This window comes from Tachypleus tridentatus, chromosome 12 (assembly GCF_004210375.1).
Source record: "Tachypleus tridentatus isolate NWPU-2018 chromosome 12, ASM421037v1, whole genome shotgun sequence".
In the NCBI taxonomy this organism is placed as follows: domain Eukaryota; kingdom Metazoa; phylum Arthropoda; class Merostomata; order Xiphosura; family Limulidae; genus Tachypleus; species Tachypleus tridentatus.
Window position 1 is genome coordinate 13,239,134 of NC_134836.1, and position 12,771 is coordinate 13,251,904.

At 34.9% G+C, this 12,771-nt stretch overlaps 1 protein-coding gene across 12 annotated transcripts in view; it reads right to left on the reverse strand.

Annotated features, from left to right (window-relative positions):
* LOC143234842 (serine/threonine-protein kinase BRSK2-like) overlaps positions 1–12,771 on the reverse strand; it is a 57,271-nt gene that overhangs the window by 180 nt on the left and 44,320 nt on the right. For 9 of the 12 annotated variants that reach the window (XM_076472509.1, XM_076472511.1, XM_076472510.1 and 6 more), the window contains 5 exons: positions 9,527–9,747; positions 9,352–9,394; positions 7,354–7,477; positions 6,654–6,885; positions 4,928–6,013 (listed from right to left, as the gene is read on the reverse strand). In XM_076472509.1, coding sequence (XP_076328624.1) covers positions 5,685–6,013; positions 6,654–6,885; positions 7,354–7,477; positions 9,352–9,394; positions 9,527–9,747 — 949 coding nt within the window. In that variant the 3' untranslated portion in view covers positions 4,928–5,684. Of the gene's footprint in view, positions 1–4,927; positions 6,014–6,653; positions 6,886–7,353; positions 7,478–9,351; positions 9,395–9,526; positions 9,748–12,771 lie in introns of those variants that run through there. The other 3 variants (XR_013018827.1, XR_013018828.1, XM_076472516.1) reach the window with 2 other exon arrangements.

Below are 12,771 nucleotides of genomic sequence, written 5' to 3' on the forward strand. Positions count from 1 at the left end.
GGGCGAAGAAGGATATTTTTGAATTAAGTGATCATGATAATGTGAAAAACAATCGACATAATATCAAATTATTTTATTTCTTCTTTAATCTTTGCTACAGGCTACTTTCACTTGTAGGCAGAAGCCTAAATACACAGACAATTGTTATAGAATGTCCTTTCTAATATGTAGGTGCAACAAATCTCACTTTTATCACTGAACTGTGTACAGTGTTGCGAATTATACTTTATTTCAGGCAAGTCTCCGAGTCCCCAGCTAGTACAGCGGTAAGTTTACGGATTTACAACACCAATGTCAGGGGCTCATTTCCCCTCGGTGGGCTGGGTAGATAGCCCGATGTGGCTTTGTTGTGAGAAAACATACAAAAGTCTCCGATTTATTATGTTAGTTATTTTAGAAAATTTGAATTTAGAAGTTAATATGTATCAAACTTATATTATTTACCAATGAAAATGACATACACACTTTCTTTTTTTAGCATAAATATATTTTAATATGCAAATATAAAAACAATACAGTTTATAATAACGGCTATTATTAATAGTCATTACAAATGGTAGTTTATATATAAGAGTTTTACAAACTTAGAAACAAATCCGAGTCTTATAGCTGGTCTAAAACTGAATGGTTTATCGACGATCCGGCCCGGCATGGCCAGGTGGATAAGGCACTCGCCTTCTACTCCGAGGATCGCGGGTTCGAATTCCCGTCGCACCAAACATGCTCGCTCTCTTAGTTGGCGGTGGGTGGTGATGACTAGCTGCCTTCCCTCTAGTCTTATACTGCTAAATTAGGGACGGCTAGCGCAGATAGCCCTCGTGTAGCTTTGCGCGAAATTCAAAACAAACCAGACTTATCCAGGATCAAGGCCCACGACCAGCAAATTAATTCTGAATTTATACTGTCACACACTTCGCTTAAGAATTAGAACCTGTGATCTGCAGATTGCTACTCGAGCACACTAACCACTAGGCCTTGATGGGCTTATGACATTAGGAATCGTAATAATTTAAGAAAAATAGCACTGAGTACAAATAGAGTGTTCTTCTTTCTCAAACTGACACATATTTTCAACTTTCACCAGACGAACAAAAGATCAGCAGCTTTCAGAAAAGCCAAGTAAAGTTTTGTACCAAATAGATTTTGATCTTTATGTAGATTCAAAGATAGAACATCGGTCAAGCAATTTGACCAAGTTCTTTTTATAGTAGTTACTTATTGTTGGGGGATCTTATGGTACCATACGTATTTTTTAATGGTAAGGGTTACTGTAAGATAAAACATTGCAAGGGTTTGGTTTGTTTTGTTTTAGAATTCCGCGTAAAGCTGCTCGAGAGCTATTAGCGCTAGCCGTCCCTAATTTAGCAGTGTAAGACTAGAGAGAAGGCAGCTAGTTATCACCACCCACCGCCAACTCTTGGACTACTCTTTTACCAACGAATAGTGGGATTAACCGTCACATTATAACGCCCCCACAGTTGAAAGGGCGAGCACATTTGGTGTGAAGGGGATTCGAGCCCCTGATCCTCGGATTACGAGTCGAGTGTCTTAATCATCTGGCCATGCTGGGCCTTTGCGTTAGACTAGAGGGAAGGCAGTTAATCATCACCACCCCCTGCCAACTCTTGGGCTACTGTTTTAGCAACGAATAGTGGGATTGATCGTAATATATAACGCCCACAAAGCTGAAAGGGCGAGCATGTTTAGTTAGACGGGAATTCGAACCCGCGACCTCAGATTACAAGTCGAGCGCTCTAACCACCTGGCCATGCCAGACCAAAGTCAGTAGAATAAATCACCAATCACAAGTGTAGAGAAACCTACTATGATAATCATCTACTGGTAAAAAACTCATTGAAATAGTCATAAAAAACACGATGAGACAAGGTACAACAGTGAACTCGAGAAATGATAAATCATTAACATGGCAGTTTCTATTTAATGCACTATACCAGTATGTTACAAAATATTTTACAATTAGGAAAGCACTGGATTTTTTTAAATGTCAGAAAGTTAAGGACATAGAGAAAATCTTCAGAGTGAGAAACAAAGGGATTTAAATTAATTTTATAGCCACCCTATGACACTTAACAGTGCATTCATTACTATTGCTCACCTTTCAGTAAAATATTAATAGCCTCTTTTGTGTTTAGCGACCTGTAAAACTATGATCAATAATAATAAGAATAAAGACACTTATAAATATACATATTGTTTAATCTAATAAAATGAAGCGTTTATGACTGATTTAGAATGGAGGATTTAACTGCTTCTACCTTTCTGTAATGCATGAATGGCTTCGAAAAGCACAAGAACTTTAAACATTTTAGGGAATGGACATTTCAAGATGATTTTTCTCAAGTGTTTTAGTAGCTAAGCATAGGTTTTGGTCGTTTATGCTGTAGGCTTCAATGCTAAAATATTTTCAAAGATTGAATGATTCATTAAAATAAAATACAAAGCTACAAAATGATCTGCTTACTATAAGTATTTAAATCCGGTTTCTGGCGGTGTGAGTATGGTTTGCCACTGAGGGGCGTTTTCAAAGAAAAACTTAGTCAGTAGCAATTTAAAAACTGATAAAATCTCTTCTACTCTTTGAGGTATTCACATAAAGATATTCATATGAACTGCCAAGGAGGTTTTCAGTAGGATTGCCCTCGTTTGAATTAAACGTTTTTCCATAGACTTGTGAAACAAGAGTGATATGAATAATAATAATATGAAGAACAAATATATAACATTCAAATTTTGTCTAATAATCGGAAAACAATTTTTTGCCATATTAGTATTTTCGAAGCATTAGCTTTTGAAATAGAAAGTCTTCAGGTTTGTTTCAAGAACAAGTCTGCTTTTTAATATGGGTTTTACCTGTATATTCTAATAGAAGTTTTGTACAATTCCTGTGCGAACCTATTAATGAACCACCACCGTGGTCCATGGTATTTCGCTGAAAGGTCAAGCATGCTTGGTGGGACGGGAAATCGAGCCCCCAGTTTTCGAGGCGAGCGCCATAACCACCTGGCCATGTCAAGAACTACATACATTAGTGTTTGAACGTAGATCATTCTATTTAATGGTTAGGTTATATGTTTCCTGTAGACATCAACAGTAAGGATGGCATTTTACTGTCCAAAGAATGCCACCTCGCGCTGATTGACTACTTCTGGACAGGCGGTGAGTGAGTGATGTTATCTAAGATAACAATGTCATAGTTCCAAAGGTTGTCACTTGAGGACGTGTCGTCACTAACGTGTTGTTAGCCCACCATGATGTCATAGTTCAACAAAGTTTCACCAAGAGGCGAAACTAACTTATGCAGGGCCGATTGATTTGGTTTGTTTTGAATTTCGTACAAAGCTATTCGAGGGCTACCTGCGTTAGCCGTCCCTATTTGTTTGTTTGTTTTTTTAATTTCGCACAAAGCTACTCGAGGGCTATCTGAGCTAGCCGTCCCTAATTTAGCAGTGTAAGATTAGAGGGAAGGCAACTAGTCATCACCACTTACAGTTAACTCTTGGGCTACTCTTTTACTAACGAATAGTGGGATTGACTGTTACATTATAACGCTCCCACGGTTGAAAGAGCGAGCACATTTGGTGTGAAAAGGATTCGAACCCGCCATCCTCGGATTACGAGTCGAGTGCCTTAATCTTCTGGCCATGTTGGTCCACAGGGCCGAATTTATAATTGGATACCAGACAGGCGGCTATGATCGATGATTACTTCACAAAGTAAATAACATATTTTAGGCCACAATGAAAGACGGACATGACTTATACATTACATGTCTCAACTATAATATAATTAATGAATTAAGTCGTCCTAAAAATGATGCTTAGCATTAATTCATTTATAATCAAATATAAAAAGAACAGTGAATGTGAATTTATTAATTAACTAATAATTAAATCATAGTGTCATGAAGTAGAGAACGTGTTTCTTAAGCCACCATGACTCGTACATTACATCTCTCATCACGTCGACAATTACTCATTAATTCAGTTAAAATTAAGTCGTCATAAAAGGACGCTTGTTACTAATTTATGGGCCCGGCATGGCCTGGTGGGTTAAGGCGTTCGACTCGTAATCTGAGGGTCGCGGGTTCGAATCCCGGTCGCACCGAATATCCTCGCCCTTTCAACCGTGTGGGTGTTATAATGTGACGGTCAATCCCACTATTAGTTGGTAAAAGAGTAGCCCAAGAGTTGGCGGTGGATGGTGATGACTAGCTACCTTCCATCTAATTTTACACTGCAAAATTAGGGACGGCTAGAGGAGATAGCCCTCGAGTAGCTTTGTGTGAAATTCAGACAAACAAAACTAATTTATAAATTAATTAAATTTCATCTCCTAAAAGGACTATCTCTTAATTAAGTGCTTAAAAATTTTCAATGATATAATGAAATTTCAAAATACAATATTTAACATAACACAATGATATACATTTACCACGCACGCAATACACGTTTATGTACAAAGGTTTGTTAACCGGAAGATGACTTAAGAAGGTCGAAACTTTGTTCTGTATTTTATCTTAATTAAAGTTTTAATTCCCATACCAGCATTTTGAGAATACATTTTTACTTCAAGAGAGTTTCTCGTTGTCATAAATTAGTTCTCAAATTTACTTCAACAACAACGTAAACAGTTATGAGTACCTGAAGAGTCATGTAAATGAAGATATATCAAGTCCTACGTAGGAAGTAAGTTGATTTTTAATATCTATTCCGTTTTGCTAGTTACATAAGCTAATTCTGAAGAACGATGCAATTTAACAGTATCTGTTTGTATAAATAACAATTCACGTATTTTAATAATTTATATCTTTAGTCACCGCTATGGTAAAGATCATTCGAGAAAGTCTTTGAATTTTAGAATCGTATATGTTTACAACAATAAAAACGAAGGACAACAACTCTACTAGAGATGTCCTTAAGATACAATTTTATGACATGTAAATTCTGAACTCGTTTTGAACTTTTATTACAAACTTACAATCCTGATACTTTATTAAGAAATAAATCATTGTCATACGATAACTTATAAGTACTATGCGAACAAGTTAAGCTTACAAAGAATAATAATATGACATAGATATCTAAGTGATAAGTGAGGATATTTGTTTAACAGAACAACTGTGTTAAATGATTTTTACATGAAACTAATTAGTATCAGTGTTCAATTTGCAGAAAAAAATGCGGATCCCTGTTTGTAATTGGGGTGGGGAATTTAAGATAAAAATTTAAAAGCTGTTGAGGATATTATTTGGGATTTGTTTCGAATAAAATAATGTAATTGACTAAGTCTGTGAAATATCAATTCACGAAATAGTTGAAGCAATCTTAGAACTAATTATGGTGTTTTCACCCTTATATTAAACAAATTCCGAAATAGGTTCTAGATCTTAGATTGGAAGAGATCTGTTAGAAATTAAGCACTTATACTGTGTTGAGGGAATATCTGAACTTCTGGGTTTTGAATGTGTTCAACCCAACATCAAAACACTAAAACCATCGTAACTTTTAAAAGTGCGGGTGTTAAACAACAAAGTGACACAAGAAGTGTGATTATATGACCGAATTTAGGCATAGATAATGAAGCATTAGCAGCCATCATTGACTTTACCCGTCTTTCAAAAATTAATGACGAATATCAAATCGACATCCGTGGATCTCTGGTTTTCATGTTTTGTTGGTTACCACGGATTTTGACATCAAAATGTCGGATGTAATGTGTTGAACTGATCTGCAAAGTGAAAGAACCATTGATCTCTTTGATTCCACAACAGGCTGGTCCTTAACAGTATTTTCACTGAGAACCACTGCTTTTCTAGACTCTCCGAGTATCTGGTTCTTAACAATGCCAGGGAATGCATTATCACAGTAAAAGAAAGAATCGCTTACAAGATCTGCCGTTGGACTTCTACTAATGTGGGAGGAGTTATTTCTGTAACGTTTCAAAAGTTGCTCTTGGATTTGGTCGCAAACTCGCTTGAAAAGTTGAACTGAACCTGAAAATGATTAAGTACAATTCGATTCAAATGTTCCATAATTTGTTCTTTGTTTATGTCACTAAAATTGACGACTAGACTTTTTAGCACAAAAGATAGCTGCTAATAAATGATAACCAGAAATGTTAATACGTATTATATTGATAGTTAGAGTTACACCTATTTATCTGTATATCAACCTAAAAAAAAAAAGACGTAACACTTAAATTGTCGTCGAATGACTTTAATATCTCATTGTATATCAGAAAAACGACAAACTTCTATCATTATTGGTGTTATAAGAACATCACTCACCACTTATTCATGAGAAACTAAAATATCAGCATGTCTTTACAACATTGCATACTAAAACGAGTAATCTTCCGAGTTTATAGGTTTTAGGTTTTGAAATAATGTTATAGATAACTTAGTAACAAATGTTTTATAAGGAAAGCTGAAAATTTGGAAACTAAACATGTTTATCAACCAAATTACTGTTTACAATGGCGTTGATGATTTTTCTTGTTTTGAATTTGAATTGTTGGGTGCTTTTTATAATTAATTTTTTAAATTCTTATTTGAAAATTTCTAAAAAAATGGTTCTTTACTTTTTAACTTTCTAGAAATTATAAGTTATTTTAACACCAAACAAATGCCTTACCTGAAACTAGTATAAAACAGATACAATAAACAGATAGAGTCTGAGAATTTTCTTTTCCATTCACGCTGTCTTTGGTCAATAATTGTAGATTGGTGTTTGGAAGAACTGATGCGTCTGCTTTAAAACAAATGTCTCGCTGAAGATAATTTCGTTCGTTTGCTTCTGTTTCGCTCTTGTGATAATTCATTTGAAAAGTTGTGTGTGACAACACTGTATGGGTAAGATCTGCTATCTGCAAAGTGCATCAAGTGCATGGAAATTGTGCGTTTAATCATTCCGAAATATATATTTTATTTTATTTTAGACCAAGCCTCTCAAGCAAGAAACATAAATTCTTTTGTTAATTTGTTTTTACAAACAATTGCCCATGAGTGACTGACATTATTGAGTGAACCTTTCTCTGAAGAAAAACTGAGTTAGAATACAAAAAAAAAAAAAAAGACAAAAGAGAAAAGAAATCAAAAGATGGAAAAATTAAATAGATGACACAATAAATAATGGTAATGTTGATATTTCAAACCCAAACCCTCCTTCAAAAAAGTTTAATCTCAAAAACACAGTTTTTACCTTTTAGGAACTTGCAGGCTGCAATAGTTATGATTCAGTTAATAAACTGAAATTTACCATCAAAGAACCGGAAAAAGAGAATGTTATTACAAGATATAAATTGAGATCCAAAATGGGATGCAATTAAACTTACTGATAAGAAGGAGAGGACAAGTTTTGCTTTGACTGTGCCAAGAGAGACCTCTTTAACCAGAAAAACACGGCTTTCATCACGTTCACCACCAGTCAGATTTGTAAACCAGGACTTCTTGGTTAATCTTATGAAATGTAAGTACAGTATAAAAGTAAATAAGTTAAAAAGCACTTATAGTTAAGTAAACTAAAACTATACAATAACGTTACATCTTTTGCTGAATACAACTATTAACAAGGGAGCACTCTGGTCATATTCATTTCGGCGAGAATCTGCATTCTTTATGATGATAGAAATTTTGATGTGGTTTCAGATTACTTATAAAAGTTCTTCATTTTACCCGCGTTAACAGGTTAAATCATAAAATGTTAAATCAAATAAGAAAAGTAAGTAAATTTACTTTTTTAGAGCAGTTAACACAAAAGCGTTGCCGCAAAAACGCACTTTAGAGGCTATGGATGCATTATGAGAGTAGCGATCAAATCACACTAACAATAGTTAATCGTAGATGTTGTTCATTATCTGTCTTCTAGTCTATCAGTTCAAAATTACAAACTAATTCATAATTAATATATTAATTTATGTTATATTTTTATTGGCCAAACAAGTCAAAGCAATGAAGAAGGGCCAATTTCATAATATTTAGTCTCTATTTCTTTGTCTCAGGGTGATGGCTTATATCGCTGAATTCGGGGTTCGATCCAAAACTTTTTGGACTGAGAAAAAAATTCAAAGTATGTTTGTAGAAATTAAACAAATGGGATGAGAGCAGTCCCGTAGCAACAGTGTTGAAAGGATCGAACGTACTCGAGCACAACGGTTCAGACCTTGAGACAACTAAACAACAAACAAAAAACGTAAGGACCACACTAACATTGGTCTCTTCTTACAAAAAGATCTCACGATATTCCTGCATCTGAGGCCCAAAGATTATTGCTACGGGATTGGATAAGAAACTAAAAACTGTAATGGGTATGGTCCATACAAAGAAATGGAGAGTTGATTCGTTTCGCAGTGTTACCCTTTGATATGTAAGCAAAAGGTGTGTGAATGATTACACGAAACATTACTTTCAGTTTTGTGATTGCAACTGGCAAGGCTATAGCCAAGGCTGTACCAGACATGTGTCTAAGCATCCACACACTTCACGCTTATCTCAATCCACATACCCCTCCAGACAGTATATAAACCTATGTTAAAATTTGAAGACAAAAGACGAAAGTCTTTCGAAAAGTTCTTCTTTCTATCTTTGTTAGTTCTGTAAATTAATTATCCAAGGTTTTGACCATAAGTGTCACGTTGAACTAGGCAAATGCTGCCCATTTCCCCTTTGTTTGTTCTTCTGGAATGGGAGAGGGACATGGAATTTACTAGTCCAGATTTATAGTAAAAACAGCAATACTTTCTTACCTATAATTTAGCTCGGACGAACGAAAAATTGGGTTCACACAGAAGAAAATTATTGTATAAATTTCTTGAGCTTGTAAAATCCACTAGAACTCAATTATAATTACATTGTTAAGCCTGATGATCATATAAACATCATTATATTTGTATATATTGCTAATATGTAATATAAGTTAACTTCTCATATAATCCGTTTCTACACTTTATTAACTTTCAGTTTGCTTTCTTTACTTTCCCGTATAAAAACAAATTTTTAACACAAAAGTGAATGTTTTAAACAAATTTTAATATTTCAGTGACAGTGGTTTGCTAATTTTTATATTATTTGTTTCTAAAATAGACTGTTTGTTCGGAATTAAGAACAAAGCTACACTATGGGCTATCTGTGCTCTGCCCACCACAGGTTTCGAAACCCGGGTTCTAGCGCCATGAGTCCGCAGACATGCCGCTGTGCCACTGGAGGGCGTGTTACTAAGAACATCTTGGCAGCATTTTGAGTAATTCAATGAGTTAATAAGTAGTTAACCTGATATTGGACCGTTTTTCTTTCGTAAAGGATGCACAGCTAGTTTGTAGCAAACATAAACTTACTCTGGCAAGGAATCTGATCCTGTATCGTCGGAAGATGATGGCGCTAGAAGAAAGATAAATAAATTTCGTTATAATAGATATTTGAAAGAATAATGTTCTCTCACATAAAATCACACACACGATTTAATTTAGTATTTACACTTTTTCAAACTAGAGATTTTATAAGTTAGCTTACTTTGAAGTTTTCTTCTATGGAAACGCGGACTTCCGAGAAAACTATTCCTGGTTGTATTTAGGCGTGACTTCCAAGTAGCTTGATTGATATCTGGAGAATTTGGGTGCATTCCTGAAAGAGTTTCACATGTGGTACCCATGACAACAGGCCTGGGAGATTTCAACGAAGAGGTTTCAGCTTTATTTGTGTAAGACTTGGCAGTACTATAGCTTCGTTTGGGTCTGTTGTAATAGTTTACAAAAATGGGTTGTTTGCTTTGGAATTCTGTAATTTTTCCTTTGCTTTTACATATCCGTAGCAAATAACATAAAAATAAGTTTTGTTTTGACAAAAAATAAAACTAAGAACCTTAACGCCCCAAGAAGGTTCATCTCTCAGACATAAGTTCATTGTGACAAGTTAACACAATTTCTTGTCTTTGTGACAACTGTAACGAATTTATCGTTGTATATTTATTTTAGTGTGTGCATATGCTTCTGTATAGTTTCATTTTTATTGTGACGCATATTGTTGACTATGTATTGAGAAGTCCCTTCTGTTCTGAAAAGTGGTAGATAATTCTTGAGTAATGATCAACAATGTACTATGTGTGTATATAATTTTAGCGATTGACAGTATTGTTGATAGCAAACTTTGGTGAAGGTTCTAGAGTCTCGAGTGATACCTATAAAAAGTGGTAAGTCGAGAGAGGAGTGATTGTTATTGGACAGCTATAGTCAGAGTGCTATAGGCCTAGGAAGCTATAATTGTGATTAGCGTCTATTAATAGAAAAATTACATAATTTGAACAGCAACCTTTATAGATTTCGAACATTACAAATCGTTTAACTTCAGTAAATTACTTCGCACATTAGAATTTTACGAGAACATTAAATATCTTCATCGGTACCCGGTGTGAGGCCAATCAAGAAATGGCAGCTTGTTAGCTAGCTTAAGCTGGTGTGACAATATCAACTCAGAATTAATTTGTTCGTCGTGGACCTAAATCGTCAATATAATATTTAGTTTTATACCGGATATGAGACCCAATACAGTTTGTAAGTTTGAAAAAGTCTTGTATATAAACCATCATTTGTAATAGCTATTAGTAACAACCATTATTATAAATCGTATTGATTTTCTGTTTGTTTATTAAAATAAATTTGTGTTTGAAAAGGAAATTGTGTGTAATAATTTTGTTGGCATATAACACGAATTTAATACATATTAACATTTAATTATCTGCTAAGCTTAAATTAAAATTCCGGTTATTTGTAGTAGTAATATGTTAACATAGTAATAAAATAAATCGAATACTCGTCCGAAATAAATTAATATACCAAACACAATGTAACTCAATGACATAGCTTTGTGGCAATGTAACGTAATGATATATATCTTTATGACAATATAATCACATTTCTCTGTGTCAATGTAACACAATCACTCACCTTTGTGACAATGGAGCGCATTTGGTACTTTTACAAGAACGAAACTTTATCCGACAATTTTGTGAAAAAAAGCTCAACATCATATATTATTATTATCATTGTAATTGTTTTACCTTTGAGCCAGAATGACATACGAGGTCTGTTCAAAAAATACGCGGACTGTTTGAATTGCGCGGCTCCAGTTGATTCCAGGGGAATCCACTTGGTGTCGCTAGGTTCGCACAGATCAGCTGATTACGACGCCATTTCCCGATTGCAGATATCTTCATTTGTGTATTAGCTACGCGGTTTTAAGTGAAGTGCGATTTTTTCGTTTGGCGGATTTCAGAATGAATGACCTGAAGAAGCAACGACTTGCTGTGAAATTTTGTGTTAAACTTGGAAAATCTGCGACTGAAACTTTTGCTATGCTTAACACGGCTTACGGTGATGTTGCTATGAAACTTACGGCATGTTTCAAGTGGCATGAAGGTTTTAAGGATGGTCGACAGTCCATTGAAGATGATGAGCGTCCTGGACGTCCTTCCACGTCAACTGACGACCTACACGTCGACAAAATCAACACCCTGGTGCGGGCAAATCGACGTCTGACTGTCAGGGAGCTTGCTGAAGAGTGTGGGATATCAGTTGGATCTTGTTACGAGATTTTGACCGAAAAATTGAAGATGCACCGCGTTGCTGCGAAATTCAGCCCTCAGAAATCGTGAGTTTTTGGCCGAACACTCGATCACTGTTCTTCCCCACCCCCCCTACTCACCTGACCTTGCTCCTTGCGATTTTTTCTTGTTCCCCAAACTCACAAGACCCTTGAAAGGAAGAAGATTTGAGACGATTCCCGAGATTAAGACAAATGCGACGAAGGAGCTGGAGGACATTACAAAAGAAGCGTACCAGGGCTGTTTCAACAAGTGGAAACACCGTTGGGATAAGTGTGTACGTTGAGGAGGAGAGTACTTTGAAGGGGTCCCAGATCTGTAACTTCTAAGTAAAGTACATTTTGTTTTATGACGTCAGTCCGCGTATTTTTTGAACAGACCTCGTAAACAGGTTTAATATTTGTAGCATATCAACACGAAAACAATCTTTCTGACAAGATAACCTGTTATATTTCTGAGAATCAAAATTATATTTCATATTCTGTTAGGATGAAACTAAAAATTATTTACTGTATCAAAACTTTGAATAATCCAGATTTTTTTCTTCAAATGATATCTAGATAACATAAAAAACAATGACATATGTTATCACTAACGAAATATTGTTCTTATCAAAAGTCAACTGAGGACATATTATTTGGTTTCGTTAGACCAACATGACATCTACATGTTGTGAACTAACCGAGAGACTGCCAAAAACGATCACATTAAGCTATTTAAATCTTTACTGACATTTGACGAAACCTTTATTATGAAAAGATATATATTTTCATGTTTCTTTAAGATTTTTAAAACAATATATTATGTTTATACAATTAGGGAGTCAAACCTAAATAAATTGAAAATTGATTTTTAAATCCAAGAAAATAATTAAGATATCTTTAAATATTCTCTGTGGAAAATAACTTTCGCCCTCCGCTAGTACAGCGGTAAGTCAACGGATTTTATATCTTTTGTTGTAATTTTTTAGCAAGGTATCTTGCAGTGTTTTCTTTCCATATGCTAATTACTTAACTAGTGTTTCATTTACTGTATCACTATAATGGTAGGTTGGTGACAAAGATACCTGTTAGGTGCTTTGTTAAGATGAAGTGTATTCTTTTCTACAAGTTTTCTTTTTTATCACAAGTGTTCCATTGTTTGCTTTGTTTTATTAATG